Consider the following 18,656-nt stretch of genomic DNA (forward strand, 5'->3'; position numbering starts at 1 on the left):
TACCAAACCGCTGGAGTTGCCTTCGAAGTGGTTCCATACTCGAACGTTAAATATAGTTAAGTACTCTAATCGAGTTAGTTACCGAAACCAAAAAGTAAAATTCTAGGCTAGCAATACGGAAACAATCAGAAGAGAAAGTGGAGTGCCAGAAAGTCGAGTGCGAATAGATAAAGTTGTTCAACAGAAATGGATTCGTTTGTTTATGTATTCTTTTTATTTGCATAATTTGTTCATTCGGTTTGTGGTTTTCTTTGAATTTGTTTTGGGATGAGTGATAACAGGAAATAAAAGACTAATAATCAAGAGAGCTATAACATTGGTAGTTTCAGTAACTAAACAATTGTAGATTTGGTTTTCATAGTTATGTATATTCGTTGTTTTGCTGGTTTCTGGTATTTGGCATTTTGCAAATTGCAGCTACTATAATTAAGGCTTAGGCCATTTTGCTAGGATATAAATATTTAGGTATTAGGCTAGTTGTAATTACGTGCTTAGTGTGTAAATGAAAAGAATCGATTTAAACTTTCGTCAAGCCCTCAAGCTTCGGTCACTTGGTTGGTACAGAGTTAAAATTAAATTAATTAAATTAAATTAAATAATAACACATGCTGCTTTGTTTTGCTTTGTTTTGCTCTCCACTCCTGGTTGCGTTTCTAGATGGTAGATTAGGCTTTAGTTAATTTAATTAAATTCTTAGAATTCGCTATGTCTTTGTTTAGCTTTCACGTCACGTCACGCCAGGCCCGTTGATAATAATAATAACAGTATAACAGTACTTGTATAATCGTAGCAATAATAATAACATTTAGTTGTAATTTGTTTTGTTGGTAGTTTAAAGCTAGTTAACGTCTAATCGCAATTCGCAGTGCCGGTCACGCATTCGATGCGCTCGGCATTCTAAGTATTTCTCGATTTCTCGATTTCACGATTTCTCGATTTCTCGATTTCTATATCGAATCTCGTCGGGGTTTCTTGAGAGTCTGGCTAAACGCTATTCGCGCGCAATGGAATACACTCGCCATGGCATCCCGGCAAACCCTTTAAGAAAAGAAACGAAAAAGAAACAAGGTCAACATAAAATTTCCATTTCCAATCCAATTCCAATCGCACAGGAAGCCAAAACAAAACCAAAATCAAATCAAAAGTGAAACAAATAGGTGAAACAAAACGATCGATTAGGATGGGACAACACTTTGTATATTCATGGTGTTTCCTTGTGGTTTTACCATCTGGGTTGCTACCATAGTATATGGTAGTATGCCTCATAGATAGTATATGCCTCATAGATAGTATATGTCGATAGTGCCCTCCTCGAGCATCCGCTTGAGGGCCATATAGTTTTTGGGCGAGGGCGGCGGTCGGGCCAGCCGCTTGATGCTATACTCCTTATCGTGGAACACACAAATGCGATCCTGCAACAACGTATCGGTTTCGGTTTCGGTATCGGTATCGTAATCGCTGCTCTACCAATCCAACTACTTCGGGTCGAGTACGGGGTATTTGTACGGCCTATTGTTTAGCAGGACCTATGCGAGAAGCTCAGGACTCTACTGATTTTGTAAACGGCAGTGCCACAGAAATGTATCAATACTTTTAAAATTCTAAAATAACACATGAATAAATAGGCAACTAAAATGTGATTTCTGTGACACTCCTGCTGAATTGAAAGTCTGGTCTGGATCGGAGTTCAATGCGCTGGGGTTAACAATTTCACAGTCTGCCAATGGCTATGTACAAGCTGAGCATGATGTTAGTTCGGAGTTTAGTGGAGATTAGTCGGTAACTTAAACTTAAACGTAAACGTAAACGTAAATGCAATCGTAAACAAGGAGCAATGATAAGGATAATCGGGTGCAGACATGCGACTAAACACAGAGCACAGTACACGGAAAAGCGGCTCGAAAATTGCAAACGGGAACATTGGGTGGTGGTGGTGGTGGTCACAGCTACGTTTTTTGGGGTTTTTGGGGTTTGGGGTGGGGTTTTGGATGCTGTGGTGGAGCCAAACCGCCCGTTACCTTGGTCGTGCAGAAACAGCACTCGAATTCCACGGGCACGTCCTGCTCCAGGTTGTCCATCCGCTGGTTCTGCAGGTTCTCCAGGGCCACCTGGCGACGCAGCTCGGCCACTTCCTATAAATAGTTGGGTGTGGGGATGTTGGCATCACGTGAGTGTTTCGTTACGTTTCGCTTCGTTCGTAAACATTTGGAATATATATATATATAAATCTAAATGTACAGAAGGATCACCGAATGCAGGGCATGCCGCATGCGCAGTAACTCTTGGGGGTTAGAATATAGTTAGGTATTTCGGAAAAGTGGTTAGAAAGAAAAGGAAAGGGTATAACAGCCCGGTTTGCATGCGGCTCAAGCTGTGTGAGGGTGTTGCTGTTGCCTGCTAGTGGTGGTGTTTTTTTTTCTACGGAGCTGATCCTTGCACACTTTAAAAACTACAAATATAATAGTATGTTACATGTTTTAAACCTATTTCTACAGCTAAACATCACCCGAAACTTATGCGAACACAGTAGGTGAACTTTTGATTTCCACATTCCCCTTGATTTATTCCTGCTGAAAACTAAATAATAACCTATGTGAAAGTTACTGCAACTCAATGGTTGCTAAAGCAGACTCAAACTGGTCTAAATGTGCTCTAAATGCGCCTAAGCAATCTCCATTGGATCGGTGAGTTCAAATCCTTCTAGCACATTATTAGGCATTTAATACGCTGTACCAGCAGTTCAAGTGTCTGTAATTATCTGCGCAATCGGCATAGAAGCTCAACCAAGCGGCATGAAGAGTCGCGAAAAGATGCATTCCTTTCAGAACGGAGACTTCGAGGCAAATGCCTGTGTAAATTCTTTTGAAAAGCGAAGAATGCAGCGGTCAAATCCTGAAGGTCTGCTGGATCCTGGTCCAATTGGTGGGTAGACTAATTCTAAGTGCAAAAAGATCCTTCTAAGCCTTCGCTCCACTGATCTCTTTAGCTTCTGGCATGGGCTTTCAGCCAGCGGATCAAAGTGTGATGAACACCTGCCAAGTGAGCCCCAATCTCGCTGGCCAGAGCCTATCCCCAGCTGTGCCTGTATCGCCCATTTCCGACTTGTACCAATCAATCTGGCAGCAGCAACCGCAACAGATGGAGTTGCAGAACCAGCAGCAGCACCAGCCACTTGGTTGTGGTGTAAGCAAGTTCAGCCAGCAGGGAACACCGAATGCCTACTTCGAGCAGGATGAAACGGAGCAGAGACGCCAGGAGCTGCGCAATCTCGTCCAGCATCTGTACGTGGCCCAGGCGAGGGTCCAACTGGAGGCCACCGAGATCAGGAAGGCACAGTCGGTGGCCTCAGCGGCGCAGGGGCAGCTAGAGGAGTCCGCCAACCATGTGCGCAGCATCACCGCCTCCTTGCACACGGCCCAGCAGGAAGTGGCTGCCTCGGCGATTCGGGCTCAGATTGCCCAACTGCAGCTGGCGGCCCATGATCAGCTGTTGTTCGCCGCTCGCCAGGATGTGGACGCGCTGTCCTCGCAAATGGTGGGTCTGCAGGCGGCGGAGGGCATCGTCCAGCCAAAACTCACCGTGGATCTGCATGCGCTTCTGGACAAGCTGAAGCAGCCACTGCAGCACTATGATCGGCCCACAGCCGTTCCCATGATTGCACCTAGCCCGCCGGGAACGGCAAGTCATCAGCAACAGCTGCTCTTGCAGCAGCAGCAGCAGATGGGGCAGGTGCAAGGTCAGGAACAGGGCCAAGGACAGAGTCCAACCCAGGGCCAGGTGCCTGCGATTCCCTCAAACGGAGCTACTTCCAACGATTTCATCAGCTTGCCCAGGGTTCAGCACTATGCCAACTTGGATTACACTTAGCTGCAGTTAATTATTCAAAAGAATTATTTTTTCTATATTTTTTATAAGCTTGTTTTAGCATTACTTCGTTCCATAAAATCATATATTTTATTTAAATTACTATGTGATTTTCGTTGCTAACTATTCCCATTGTTGTGTGGTTTTTGTCTGATAAAAGTATATATTTTTGAACAAATATTGTTTGATATTGCATTGTGTGTGTGATATTTAGGAAATGTGTGTGTATGGTTTAGAGAACAAATCTTCTTTAGCAAAAATGTATAAATTGTACAAAATCAATTCGCATTTCTTCAGATGAATGTTTATTTTCGAGATTATGAAGTTAGCAGAGCAAAATATTGGCTTACAGACTGGAAAAATGTTAAAGGCAGAACCATAATTATTAGTTCTAAGACTATATATATTCTTAAAAGCAATATCTCTTATTAAAAACAAGAAAGAACGCTATAGTCGAGTTCCCCGACTATCTGATACCCGTTACTCAGCTAGTGAAAGTGCGAAGGAGAGTCTTCAACACTGACAGTTTTTGGCGGTTTGTGGGCGTTAGAATGGGCGTGGCAAAAAGTTTTCTTGCAAGTCGATAGAAATTTACAAAACTGATACAAAAATGAAAAAATATCAAAACATTTTTCAAAACTGTGGGCGTGGCAGCTTTGGGCGGTTTGTGGGCGTTAGAGTGGGCGTGGCAAAAACATTTTTGGCACACCGATAGAAATTTACAAGACTAATACAAAAATGAAAAAATATCAAAACCTTTTTCAAAAGTGTGGGCGTGGCAGTTTTGGGCGGTTTGTGGGCGTTAGAGTGGGCGTGGCAACATGAATCGACAAACTTGCGCTGCGTCTATGTCCCTGGAGTCTGTATACTTAATCTCAACTTTCTAGCTTTTGTAGTTCCTGAGATCTCGACGTTCATACGGACAGACGGACAGACGGACAGACGGACAGACGGACAGACGGACAGACAGACGGACGGACAGACGGACATGGCCAGATCGACTCGGCTACTGATCCTGATCAAGAATATATATACTTTATATGGTCGGAAACGCTTCCTTCTGCCTGTTACATACTTTTCAACGAATCTAGTATACCCTTTTACTCTACGAGTAACGGGTATAAAAATAGTATCTACAATATACACATAAAACACTCTTTTTCCAATAAAAATATATGGGTTTGAAGGACATTTATATCTGATAAATATTTCCAAGCTGGGATATAGAACCAAAATTCATTCCTGGTCATTTGTAAATTAACCAGCACCTATAACATATGAACTAATACCGAAACAAATAGTTTTAATTCAGATTTAAGCTAAATAGCGAAGAATTTTTTAATGATAATAAAATGATATGGTTGAAAATCATCGGTTCTATGCAGTTTTAATTATTTATTCGATCAGATAGGCATTCACTTAGATTTGGAAAATCTATAAATGCAATTGCACGTTCGCCCAAAAAAATAAGTTTTTGTAGCATTGATTCAGCCACTGAAAAGAAGACAATCAATCCGCAAATCCATTCAAAATAATCGTTTCGTAAAAAATCGAATACATATTAGAATATATAGCTGTTGCACAAATGCATTCGAGTTGAGTAGAGTAGAGTATTAGAGTAGGTTGAGTTCTTTGTGTATACTTTGAATGTACCTCCTTACTGCGTCCCCGTAAAATCTAAAAGTTGAAATGTGTGAATGTTGTTAAAGTACTTGATTTTCGCCTCAAGAGTCTTAAGTATTTTTTTTTGTTTTTAAATCTTTTGTTATTTTTCTGGTTACATATTTGTGGTGGTTGGAATTTGTTTGAATAAACTCAGGAGAGAACGTGAAGCTAAACAGACTAGGGATACTAAGACTACATAAAGAGGCCGCCAATGGGGGAAACTCAGGAATACTTAACCAAAGGACACCAAAGTTTGTGGTATTCAAGAACTGAAACTCAAAACGAATTTACCCGCACTAACAGTTGGCAACTGAGAAGGAACCAAACGTGAGTAATAATTGGGATATATAATTAGAATTATTATTTGAATATATTTCGATCCAGTTCAACGGCTTCACATTTACTAATACATAGGATTACGATTTAGGAACTTTGAAAACATTAAGATATTCAAGAAATACGATTGCGAGTATGGCAATGACTGGATATCTCCCCTTAATTCGCAGACTTACCCCGGGCGTGATCATCATCTGGATGGGCAGTCCCTTCGCCTGGGACAGGTTGTCGTCATCAACCACGCCCCCATCCCCTTCGCCGCCTCCCTCGGCGCCCTCTGATCCGGGAGCGGTGTTACTGGCATTACTGGCATTGGTGGCTGTGGCCACGGCTGTTGCCGCACTGGATGCGGCCACCATGGCCAGGTTGTTGGCCACTCCTCCTCCTCCGGTCGCACCTCCATTTCCGTTTGGCGCTTTTTGCTGAATCTGTTGCATCTGCAACATCTGTTGCTGCTGCTGCTGTTGCTGCTGTTGCTGTTGCAGCAGCAATGCCTGCTGCTCGCGGCGATAGCTCTCCATGGCCATCATCGAGGTCTGGCGGGCATTGGGATTGTCGAAGCTGTACGGCGGCACTGCATCCTGCTCAGAGCTGGAGCCGCGTCGCTAAACGAGAGTATGAGGAGTTAGTCTTATTTCCGGCAAAGACGTGATAGGCGCTTAGAATGAAGCATTTCATTAAAAATTTTAGGGCACTTCGTACTTACTATACAAGGCATGATTCCAATTCTTTGAAATGGGGAATCATGAGAAACTTATACTTAAAATGATTATACGAAATGCTTATTAGGTGGGACTTAAAACTAGTCCCAAAGTTTAAGTTGAGAAATTTCTAAATCTAATCTAATGTTGGGTTTATCAAGGCAAGAATACATAAAATTCTTTATAAGGACCTATTTCAAATTGCAACTGAATAGAGTTAGTTGAACCAAAAGTACGCATACATAATAACTTAAAAGTATATATTATTTTATAACTTTATAAACGAACATAACTGGTAACTAAAGTTCCGTATTAAGGAGACCTTATAAGGTATGCCTTCCCCGAGTTCCCTTGAGGGCTGACTTACGTTGTGCAGGTTGGAGTTGCGCAGGTTGGCTACGTGGTCGTAATTCTTATAGCATCCGGTTCCGGTGGTGGCCGGATTGCGTCCGCTGGTGGACTCGCCTTCGGTGCTGTTGCCGTCCGTTTGCGAGAGATTGTGGCCTGTGGGCGATCGGCGGAGCGCGTGGGTTAAACGGTGCCAATTTTTGAGTGAACGTGTGTGACTCTCGCGCTTTTCTGCTTGGCATTCGTGTGTGTGTGTGGTTGTGGTGGTGGTGGTGTTGGTGTTGTTGGGTGGGTGTATCGGTGTGGGTGGATGTTAACGTGTTAACGTGTAGTCGGGTTATCAGGTGTTAACAGGTTATATTTTTCAGATTCACGATCAGTTTGTTTGGTTCGGAGTTCACGCAAAGAAGCCATGAATGCATTTTGTCGCCATTTCGTTTCGCATTTGTTTAGCCGACAGACGCCAGTGGTGGTATATACACAGGGTTATATATATATATCGTATATAGTTTAAAATGAGTTAGAGTGGGTTTTTAATTCGGTTCGGAGCGCAAATGAAGGTGTTTTATTTGTATTGGTTCGGTTTGGTTTGGTTTCGGTTTGGTTTTTCGTTTCAAATCAAAAGAGGGGAAAAAGAAAGAAAAATGAGTTCCATGAATGTTCTTATTTTTCGCTATATTTTGGTAGATATTTGTTACGACGACGATGACGACGGCGACCACAAAAACGTTTGGGGGCTAAGTTAGATTTAGTTAAGTTTGGTTAAGTGGGATACAGTGAGGACAACATTGAAGAACGACGTCTATAGTTCAGGTTTAATTTGGGGCTTACTCTTGAGTGTGATTAAATTGGTTAGAACAACATTTATTTAACTGGTGATGCTATTGGCTGATAAGTACTACTATAACACTAGATTATAGTTTATAAAGTTAGTAGTCAGTCTAAGCTAATAGTAACATTTCTATTGAATATAGTAGATACAAAAGAGAAACAAAACTGAATATCCTGCGGAAAATTGATTTAATTTAAATTTGACTTCACTTTATTTTTGTCCAAATAACCAATATATTTTCATTGAAATTTCAGTTTGATTGGCTATTTACAGTATTTAGTAAAAATGGGAGAGAAAGTCCAGTGGAAACATTGAGATTTTATTTACTAAAAGTTGAGTTTTGTACAAGAAGTATGAGAGGACATAAGAAAGTTGCTAAAAATCTGTTGAATATTTATATGAAAAATATTTATCAGTATATTACTATAAAACTTGTGACTATTTGTGATTTTTGTGAGTGTCTAAAATGTCAAGTGCTTTGAATGGACGCGGCAAAACAAATGTGCGAAACACTGTTCTCTTGGTTTCAATTCTCAAATAGACAAAATTCCGATTCATGGTCATTTACGCCATTCACGTTCAGGTGTGTGATCTTGTATAATTAGACCGAAATACGAAGGAAATGTTAATGAGTAAAATGGAAAGAAAAACATCTCCTGATGAGTCAGCGTGTGAAATTGGCTCCTTACTGTGGCCTTTCCTGCATTCAAGGCTTGAACTCAAAATTTGGCCAAGCTTCAAACACCGAATATATATAGACACTCATGGATTGGCTTTATGTTTGGATTTGGATTAGCTGGTACAATGAAATAATACAGCGCAGTTGGGTTTTGGTTTTATTGCTAATTTCACAGACACACAAAGTTGTTTACGGCTTTAACAGTAGTACACAAAAGTACGAGTACAGTACACAGTTATTCATTTGGGGTTAGTACGAGTACGAGTAGGAATACGAGTACAAGTGAGTATTCATATTCACATATTCACTATATGTTCTTGATCGATCATACATGGCTTGAGCATAAATAGAGCGTACACAGTTTCTATAGATTAGTTCATAGGATAAGAGCATGCAGCGCGTTAGATTGGATTTAATTTTGGAACAAAGGCATTTAATAATGTGAAAACGAAAGTTCGAGGACACACACACATATATAATAAGGTTATTAGTAGGAAAACAAGAGGAAATGGAAAAATATTAAGTAAAAGGCACGTAAAGGTCTTTTGCAAAGTCAATCCGGTTGCGTTTTTATAATTTGTTTTTTTTTTCAGGACTCTAGCTTCTTTGAGCGCAATGATAGAAATGTTTGAACTATGTGGAACTTAAGGCAAATCATAGGTAATCGTTCAAATATCACACACAAAAAAGGGCTTCAAAATCTGTATATAACATGTATATAACTTGGTTCGAACTGCTCAGCTCGCTTATTAATATCGATATATATATTATATATGGTTGGGCTCACAATTTAACAAAACTTCAGCTTTCGGTTGTGTGGCCTGTATGTTGTATCTTAAAGTATTTATATATGGCTGCAAACTAGGAGCAATTTGCTTTAAATAAGGCAAGTTCTTTTGTTTTTCCGTTGTGCTTATGCGTTTTTAGGAACGTATCGCCATCGTTTGCTAAGTTTTCTGTCTCTACATTTGGAACGAGTATATTTCATTTGGTATACCTAATGCACGCTATATATCGCTGATGTATATACGAGTATATCGCTGATGCGCTCTCTAAATTAAAAACTAAGCTTACCCTCTCACAGCTACAACAACTAAGTTCATAAATAAGGCTTGCTCTGTTGTTGTTGTTCGTTTTGGATATTCACATCTCTTGGGTGATTTCATTTTCGACATCGATTACGATTTCGATTTGGTTTACCCCATGGTGACCACTTGTAGTGTTTTATGTCCATGGAGGGAATTATTTTTGACTAGTGCGCTCGATAAATGCCTTCTTGGAGTTTACAAAGAGGTTAGGCCTAGTTATTCGCTAAGATTTAGACTAAATCAAAATTGTGCTTACGCGGATTGTATTTTCAGAGTTCTCGAAGCTCTCGAATGGCGTGTTGTGTTAGCATTTATCATTTTGGATTGGGTTGCATGGGGGAATATGATAATTCCTGGAAGATATTTGGCACACACATGCTGCCACACCCACTACTGCTGCAAATCACATTTGGGTACTTGAAAGTTTTGCTTGCAGACGAATTCGCGTTGAAACCAAATGGATATAGCATAAACTGGCCAGGCAATCAAGATTATCAAAGTAAGTAAATCAAAACCAAGAACATCAGCAAATTTGAGCGGGTCTTCATTTCGTTTAAATTTGTTTTAGATTCATTTTCAAGTGCTGATGGACATTAGCAAAACTTTCAATATACGATAGTACGATGAAGCATACGCCTTTTGTTTTTGCATCTAGCTCTTACACACAATACAAACATATGAATGCTGTAAGAGTTAGTTAACATAAATCAGAAAATAATGCATCAAAAATGGAAATTAATTCAATTGGCCCTCATTGCATCTAACTCGAATGCAGAGTTTTGAACATAAGAGGAAAACTAACTATGACAACGTGGCGTATGCGCAATGCATAATTACGGTTATTTAGCAGCAGCGACTGTGTGACAGCATGTCTGTATGAGTGTGGGTGTCTTGTGTGCGTGTGTGTGTGTGTGTGTGGGTATGGGTATGGGGCGCCTAAAAGCAGTTACATTTAATCACAACATTCAATTGGAAAATAAATCAAAAATGAAGGTACACAATTCATTTGATTTCTGATTGATTCGAAGCTTTAAAGCAAGCCTACGCATTTGGGCTAACTGCTAACCAAATGTTATTCATTTAATTTTTTGTTCGTTTTTGGAAGTACTTTCGCTTAAGTCTAGGACTCTTGTGTGTGTATGTGTGATTGATTCGTGTACGTGTGTGTGTTTGTTGTGGGTGTGTGTTTGTAACAAATTGCATTTGCTCTCGACTAATTTACATATACAATAACAATCGCCTGTCATTCTCTTAGCTAATTTCGCTTAGTGTAGATGGTTGTAGGTTGTTTTCTTTATTTTTTTTTTCTTTGGGGGTCTGGTTGTTGTTGCTGTGGTTGCCGCGGTTTGCCAGCGATTTTGTGGTGATTTCAGGATTTCAGGATTTCAGGGCGGTTTCAGCGGCTGTCTTCGTTGTCACTGGAGCTGTTCTGCTGCTGGGCGTCCCGCTCCTCCAGCAAACTGCGATTCAGCTCCTGGATTCGGGCGGAGAGGGCGCGGCGACGGGGCGTGCCAAAGGAGGGCGGCGGTGGCGCCTCTATCAGCGTGTTTTTCTCGCCTAGGTCAAAATCAGCCGCATTTAATTTAATTAACGTTTTTAATTCATTTGGTGTTTGCGTGTGTATGTGTGTTTTTTTTTTTTTGCAATTTTTCAATAATCGTATGTGTGTGTGTGTGTAAAATGTTTGGGTTTCGAAATGGTTGGAAAATTCAAAGAATGTCGTGAGCAGAAAGTAGAAAAAGAAGAGCAGAGAAAAGAACACGTTGTAGGTAGGATATTTAGAGGCTAGTAGTTCTAGGCATAGGCCCCATAACGACTTCGATTCGCTAAATTACAACTACGTTTGGCTAAGAGAATGAGCATATACATCATATGGTTTCATGTGTGTTTGTGTTCGCTTTATATATATATAATTGTATGTAATCAGCACTTGAAAATTTTCTAAAAATGTTTGTTGTATTTATAATAATTTATAATTTTTATTTCTTTTTTTTCTATTTGACATTATCAATTAAGTTCGAAATGGTAAACTCTATGTTGAGCATTCAAATTTGCTATGGTTGTGGCGGAATCAAAACAAGAATCAAGCAATGAGTAGCAAAATGTCATCATCATAATTCGCAATTCTGGGCAAACGTCCAACTGAAGTCAGCAATTAGGCAAACTCAATTTAACTGAAGGCAAACTTAAACCGAACAACGCAACAAATTGCAACAGCAATTGCCTAGCTAATCACTAGATCCTTGGCTATATGTATATACAGGACGACTCGGGGCTTTATATATTATTTTAGTATACTTTGGATTGCAGCTGTGCGGGGCAATTATTATTATATACTATTAATGATTGATTACCCGTTGTTAAAATCAAATCTTATATTTATTCGCTACTTTACATTACTTGAAAATATGTAAAAATATGGTTTGAAACTACTAGATAACTGCAATGCTACTTAGATGAAATAAATGTGACTATATGAGTATAATGTTTAAGCTATTATTTGAACTTTAATTGAAATACAACCACCTACAATGCTTTGAACTTGTGATAAGTTGTTACTAGTAGAATAATTTATACAAAATGTTTTCTGATTTTTTTCCCAGTACAGCTGCAACTACCTGAATTCCACTTAGCAAAAGCTAAAAAGAAAAGCTGAAGCCGTTTGGAGTCTCTTCCTGCACTAAGCTAAATATGTATGACTTTGCTGTAACTTATTGAATACACTAAGAGAAAAAAGGGAGAACTCCAGAGGGAGGGAGAGAGAGAGAGTGTGTGCGAATATTTATGGTACAATAGTGTGTAGCTGTAGTCGGCGCGTGTGTGAGTGTGTGTATCTGTGTATCGTATCCGTGTGTCTAGGGGCTATTATTATTGGAAGCGATTGTCAAAGGCTACGGCATTTAATAGAGTTGAATAATACGATTTGTAGGGTGGCAAAGGTGGGCTAGGCTACGTATACGCAATGTAGTCACCTGGGGCGCTTTGCACATCGAGGGTCTGCCTGCCTATATTGGGGGTGCTTTGTCTTTTACCCTTCGGATGCACGACATTTGTTTGCTTTCCTAAAATAAAACACAGTTCGGAGGGTTTGAGAGGGTTAGGGCTGCGGGGTTTTTTCTTTTTGTTCAGCTGGGCTTTAGACGGCTTTAAAGGGCCGTTAGATTCCATTGCCTACTTCTAGGCGCGCGGCTTTTATACAGCAGAGGTGTCGATTTTGGAAGGGTATCGGGGGTTCGGGGTGTGTGTGTGTGCTTTGTACAAGTGAAAACCCCACTAATTTCGCGCTTAATGCGATAAGTACAAAAGCATTTGCCTAATTGACCATTATTCTGTGACGCTGGGGGTGTTTCTGTATTGTAGGGGGTTTTGTGGGTCTAAAGGTCTACTTAAGGGAACTTAAATGTAACTCAAATCGCTTAACTAGTTTACAATTGATCACTCGAACGTAGGTCTGAGCTCGGAATAATCAATGGTTCAACAATTTCTATCATCTTACGGCTCAGCAGTCGCAGGACTTGCGTCCGACTTCTGTGATTGCTATTTACACGCCTCTAGGCTGGATATTAGATACAGCTTGGTAACGGAACGAAAGTTAAACCAATCTGAACTGATAGTGTGAAAAAGCCAGGAACGGAAATCCATGCCAAAAGTATAAAAATATTAAAATGATTACTTAGACAGCTAACGCACAAGACTACACAAGAGTAAGCAAAAGTTTAAGGGATAGGAATTTTGTAGGGACTTTGGGTTGTACACATTAAATATATGATACGATTAAAAATCCTTTGTAGCTTTCATTACAATGGCATTATAGTTTTGGTAGTAAGCATGGATTTTCAAGATGAAGTACAACCAACTGTGGCATATCATATATTTTTGTGTAGATACTATAGTTAGTTGTAGGATAATAAGCATAGCATGAGGCGTAAGGATCGAGTTAGCAGATCCTTTCAGTCGGCTAGTTAGTTGAGTGTTAGTAGATACGTAAGCAAGGCACATTCCTTATAGCTAGTGGGTATGGGGGTAGATCTTACCTGTGTCGACAATCACATCGATGAGATCCATGGACTTGGCGAAGGCATCTTTCAGATTGATATGATGAAAGGAGACAATGCTGCCCTCGCGCTTGGCACGATCGAGTGCCTCGCGACGCTTGAGGGCCTTTTCGCGGCGCATCTGATTCTTATAAAATTCAGCAAAATTGTTAACGATGATGGGAATAGGCAAAGCGATTACCAGAACACCGCATATGCAACACACAGTACCAATAACCTTTCCCAGTGCAGTTGTGGGATAGATGTCCCCGTAGCCAACAGTTGTCATTGTAATACCCGCCCACCAAAATGTTTCCGGTATTGAAACGAATTTTGTATCCTTTTCATCCTTTTCGGCAAAATATGCCAGCGAAGAAAATATGAGAACGCCCATGGCCAGGAACAGCATTAGTAGACCGAGTTCCTTATACGAGTTACGCAGCGTAAAGCCTAACGACTGCAGGCCCGTTGAGTGACGGGCCAGCTTAAGGATTCGCAGGATGCGCATGATGCGAAAGACCTGCACCACCCGACGCACATCCTGGAACTGGTCCGTTGCATTCTTATTCGTTTCCAATAGAAATAACGAAACAAAGTATGGGAGTATTGCCAATAGATCGATTATGTTAAGGCCGCCCTTAAAGAACTTCCACTTGTCCGGCGAGGCGCTAAACCTAAGTATGTACTCTAGAGTGAACCACGTGATACACACGGCCTCAACCATTGCCAATTGCGGATTATCCTGTGGTGTACCGTTGTCAATGTGTTGTAGTTGTGGTAGGGTGTTCAACGTCAGGGCTATGGTAGACAGGACTATGAATAGTATGGATATCACTGCGATAACCTGCGAACGGTAAAGAACAATCGAGACTTTGTCGAGACCATGATTCAGCAACGATTCAATTTCAATGCAATCAAATCACAACGATAATAGTAGGTATTTTGTAAGGTATTTGATATTTGGTTTTTGGTTTTTTATATTTGAGTAGGCACATAACACGATACGTTCATTCCATATCAAGTCTGTCATTTATACACATCTAGTTTTGGTTTTTGGGGTTTTAATTAATTTGTAAAACACGGTCACAACAATCAGCAAAGTTTAGCGAGTTCTCTCCACGAGAGTTCACTTTGATTCTGTATGACTATCTTCATTTTAATTGGGTTAAGTAGACATTCTGTTAGAGTTCTGGTCTCGAATTCAGCTTCTTCTCGGGATTGTTAGTCGAAACGGGGTCTGTTAATTTTGTTGGTAACTAATATCGTTTCATTGGGCAGGGGTTACGCTTCATTTTGGGGTTTTGGTTGGCTTTCCTAAACAGTTCTTTGTACTTTTCAAAGGCTGCTGTACTATATGTGAAGTATATATTTATTCGTCGTGAATCCTTCTTCGTAACTCAAACGATAACTCAAAATCAAGAGGTTGGCAACAAACGAAAACAGAAAAACGCAAAACATGGGTTGGGTATTTTATTTTGATCCTAGGTCTCGAACTTTCGGGGTCTCTAGTCTAGATCAACTCTTTCTCTGGAAGGTGTGGGTGTAAGTGGTTGAGGTGGCTCTGTGGTTAGTTAGGTTCGGTGGCTAGTGGTTGGTGGTTTGTGGTTTGTGGTGTGCGTGTGGTTGTGGTTGTGGTTCGGGTAATAGTTGTGGTATGGGTAACTGTAAGTGTGAGTTCTTGTTGTGGGGACAGATCACATGACGCAACACAAGGACATAACACACCTACATACTTATCAGCTATACGTGTGTGTGTCTAATCGGTTCTATTATGGTATGAGGGTGAACCAGGGGGGGCACTCCGTCGTTAAATAAGAGACGCTACCCTTGGGGTCTGCAGTCGACACAATTGTTATATAATAACCTTATTTTTAATATATTCTACATGGTATAATCCTCAGAAATCACCGATTTTTACGCTCTTTGCTGTTTGTGTATTTGTTTTGGTTTTGACTTGTTTTCTCTTGGAAAATAATGTTTGGTAAACTAAAGTAGTTCAAATTCATGATTGTTCTAGCAAATGACAAAGGAAGAAATCCAAATCTAATTCAAATTCAAATGCATAACTTTCGTACCAAACGAGCTAGGAATTACAATTACGAGATAGGGATTCCAAATCAAATCAAAACGAAATTAAATTAGAAACTAGAAACCGCCATCGTCGGCCATCAAATAATTGCATCTGTCACGGTAAAAACACACACAAATATGCCGTGAAATTATGCATTTATTTTTCGGCCTGTTGGACGGCTTTCTCTTTGTAAACAAACACACTTAAACCATTTTAATTGCTTGTCTCTAAATAATACATTTAATTTACCAAAAACTGCCAATTGCCGAGATTGAAGTGTTCGGAAAAGGGGGGAGAAAATGGATTTTCGGGGCACAGGAGGCCTGTCAGAAATGCAGAATTTCAATTGCGATTTCAATGCCAGATGGACTGCCATTGCCGCATTAGGCCACATGGCTTCGAACATGGCTTATTCCGAAACTGAATCGGGGTTCATGTGGAATGGGAGGACGGGAGGACTAAGTGTTGGGTGGAATGTTGGCTGTGCGTGTGACTGACAGTCGAGAGGGGGTCAGAGATAGAGATACAGAGAGAGAAAGAGACAGAGAGAGAGAGAGAGAGAGAGAGAGTAAGAGAGAGAGAGATAGGTTGAACATCTTGGACATGCCACGCCCCCAAAGTGGAATGCATAGATAACTCTTCTGTGAGTGTCCAGATCTACCATAGTAGGCCACTGTACGCAACCACGCAGTTCTGGTTTCGGAAATGGATTGGGTTCGGAATAGGAGCTTGGATCATGGAGCTTGGATCATGGATCATGGATCATGGATCATGGATCATGGACTTTGGACTTGAGGTTCTGGGTCGGGGCAAGCTGAATTTCATAGTTCTGCTTCGTTGGATGAGCTGACTTCTCTAGTAATGGCTTATGGCTTGCTACGTATAGATACAAAAGTTAAAGATACAGATTATGCAGTTATTAGACAAAAGATACATAGTCAAGAAGGAATCATTACGTAGGGATAAACAAAACGCACTAAAGGATAGATACACAAACCAACTAAACCGAAAATAAAACCAAAAGGAGAGAAAACATTTGGATGGTGCTAGTTAGCAACGATGAGTAATAGAAGGAGGAGTGGAATAAAGTCAAAGTACAGATACTAGATACTATAGTTATAGATAGATACAAGTGCGAGAGGGCACGCGAGGGGGCTTAGAAATAGAGAATAAAGAGGGCTTAGACATACAGATGGGTTCATAGAGTTAGAGGGGGATGTTCTTGCATTGAAGTGGTCTTGGTCTTGGTCTTGTTCTTCGACCGTCAAACTTCGGGAAAGTTAATTAAATTTCCATAGTTTCGGGGGATTTGGGGATTGAGCGGCTGGGGCAGGGCGTGGGCGGGGGCGGGGCGGGCGAGGGTTTCAACAATCTACTTGAGATGGCGGTGAGGCTATACAAACTAATTTACTTTCGATTATTATTTCGCTTTCGATTGAACAGAATGCATTGGAGTTGAGTTTCGTAAACAAAAAAGTTTGTGTGCGAATTATCACTTTGGCATACTGTAGTTTTGGATTTTGGAACTGCTACCATTGCTGCTCAGTCATGAAGGTGGTTTGGGGGGGTTTTTGGGGTATGGATAGGTTTCGCTGGGTTGAAAACTTAACATGATGTCGCAATACTCCTAGCTGGCTTACTTGATCACAGTCTCCGAAAAAAAAAAATGGTTGAAAACGTAACTGAATATGCACTAAACTCACAACAACTACAAAGTTCAAAGCGTAGCAAGTCGTCTAAAGCGGTTTCTGCTGCTTGAGGCCTACAAAAATCAAAATTCTGTCTATAAAGCCGCTGACAACAGAGCCATAATATGTAAAAAAAAAACGGAAAATAGATGTATATATAGCAATATATTAAGCTGAAAGTCGGTGTTCCGAGCATTATGGATACTTTGCAAAGTTTAAACTTTAAGTAATATATACATATGTACATGTTCTTGACAAACTGCTGACTTTTCCAAAAATTTGTTTCAAAGTTCGAGTAAGTTATTATAAAAAATAAGAAATTTTAGGCGAATTTCTATCGTCGATTCATATCTAATAATAATTTGATATAAATAATTATATTGCTATATTTTAATTGCTCTGTTCTTTACAGGAAAACAAAACCTTTGCAACTGCATGAAAAAGGATAACAAATTTGAATTAACTTCCCTGAACCAGGCTGAAATCCACTTGAATTACAAGTAATGGAAGGTCGATGGATTACAGAGCAAGATCTTAGGGTCGAAGCAAAGTGAGGAGATAGGTAAAGGTGAACAGTGACAGAGAAGTGATGAGCTGAGGTGTTGTGGAAAATAAGGACAATATACAGTCAAAAAACAATTCATGCGACAAGAAAATCGGGACAAAAGAGTTTCGACTTAAATATAGAAATATAAGGATAATATACAAATATACAAAGGTTTACATAGGGCACTCATCGCAATCGCTGTACAATCCAAAACTAAATCTAGATCAAAAAGGGTAAACTTCACGTCAGTTGAATACCAGAACTAAAAATCACATTCAATTTTAATACAAAATAGGGTTGTGCAAAACTTTGGGTGTTTTTGCTCAGTGTTCGAGTGTAGTAGTGTGAGTGTGTGTATCTGTGTGTGTCGATAGGAACTCAGTTCCGGCTAAAATATTTGATCAGGTTAGCATTTGGTTCACGTGGAGTGTTTTTTTTTTTTTTTTGAACGGGTTGTACGTTTTGTGGTTTTGGTTTTCGGTTTTTCGGTGGTTTGTTGGGTTCATCAGGGGTGTGGGAAGTGGGCGTGGGTGGTTTTCGGTGGGTGCATGAGTTGGTTCGCATACTTTGTTCGACTCACTAAAAAACAAACAAAATTCGATACAAACGGCTATAGAATTCAGTACGAATCGACTACGAAATTCTATACTAGTGGCATTCAAATGCAGCAAATTTGGTGGGTTAATATTTCAAGTAGGAGATTTCGTTCGATCGATATATAGTTTGGTTACGGGTCTCGTATACCGAAATCAAAAGGCTAAACTAAAACTCAAAACCGAATAGAGACGATGAATTTTACATGT

The 18,656-nt window shown here is 40.2% G+C and overlaps 2 protein-coding genes across 20 annotated transcripts in view; one reads left to right on the top strand and one right to left on the bottom strand.

Moving 5' to 3' along the window:
- The window catches only part of LOC120449557 (potassium voltage-gated channel protein Shab), a 58,836-nt gene that overhangs the window by 5,862 nt on the left and 34,318 nt on the right, over positions 1-18,656 (bottom strand). For 5 of the 18 annotated variants that reach the window (XR_006356484.1, XM_039632088.1, XM_039632090.2 and 2 more), the window contains exons 5-9: positions 13,548-14,391; positions 6,934-7,145; positions 6,042-6,470; positions 5,518-5,541; positions 2,019-2,132 (exon numbers count right to left, since the gene is read on the bottom strand). Coding sequence is in view for 15 of the 18 variants with exons in the window: in XM_039632088.1 (XP_039488022.1) it covers positions 2,019-2,132; positions 5,518-5,541; positions 6,042-6,470; positions 6,934-7,145; positions 13,548-14,391 (1,623 nt within the window). In the remaining 3 variants the exon portion in view is untranslated. Of the gene's footprint in view, positions 1-191; positions 1,039-1,226; positions 1,413-2,018; positions 2,133-5,517; positions 5,542-6,041; positions 6,471-6,933; positions 7,146-8,569; positions 11,071-12,485; positions 12,576-13,547; positions 14,392-18,656 lie in introns of those variants that run through there. The other 13 variants (XR_006356485.1, XR_006356486.1, XM_044006093.1 and 10 more) reach the window with 13 other exon arrangements.
- LOC120449560 lies at positions 2,514-3,964 on the top strand. 2 transcript variants are annotated; one of them, XM_039632108.1, is made up of 3 exons: positions 2,514-2,684; positions 2,737-2,922; positions 2,987-3,964. In XM_039632108.1, exons 1-3 carry the CDS (start codon positions 2,657-2,659, stop codon positions 3,865-3,867), a joined length of 1,095 nt encoding a protein of 364 aa, XP_039488042.1. In that variant the 5' UTR covers positions 2,514-2,656; the 3' UTR covers positions 3,868-3,964. The 2 variants fall into 2 exon arrangements, with proteins under 2 accessions (XP_039488042.1, XP_039488043.1); XM_039632109.2 differs by having other exon boundaries at positions 2,516-2,684; positions 2,740-2,922.

The sequence above is a fragment of the Drosophila santomea genome, chromosome 3L (genome assembly GCF_016746245.2).
Source record: "Drosophila santomea strain STO CAGO 1482 chromosome 3L, Prin_Dsan_1.1, whole genome shotgun sequence".
Taxonomy (NCBI): domain Eukaryota; kingdom Metazoa; phylum Arthropoda; class Insecta; order Diptera; family Drosophilidae; genus Drosophila; species Drosophila santomea.

Bases quoted from the DNA above. Each gene is read 5' to 3' on its own strand.
- LOC120449560 (XM_039632108.1), top strand. From the start codon at position 2,657: ATGCGCCTAAGCAATCTCCATTGGATCG. The intron at 2,685-2,736 runs GTGAGTTCAAAT...ACGCTGTACCAG, and splicing joins AAGCAATCTCCATTGGATCG to CAGTTCAAGTGTCTGTAATT. The intron at 2,923-2,986 runs GTGGGTAGACTA...TGATCTCTTTAG, and splicing joins GCTGGATCCTGGTCCAATTG to CTTCTGGCATGGGCTTTCAG.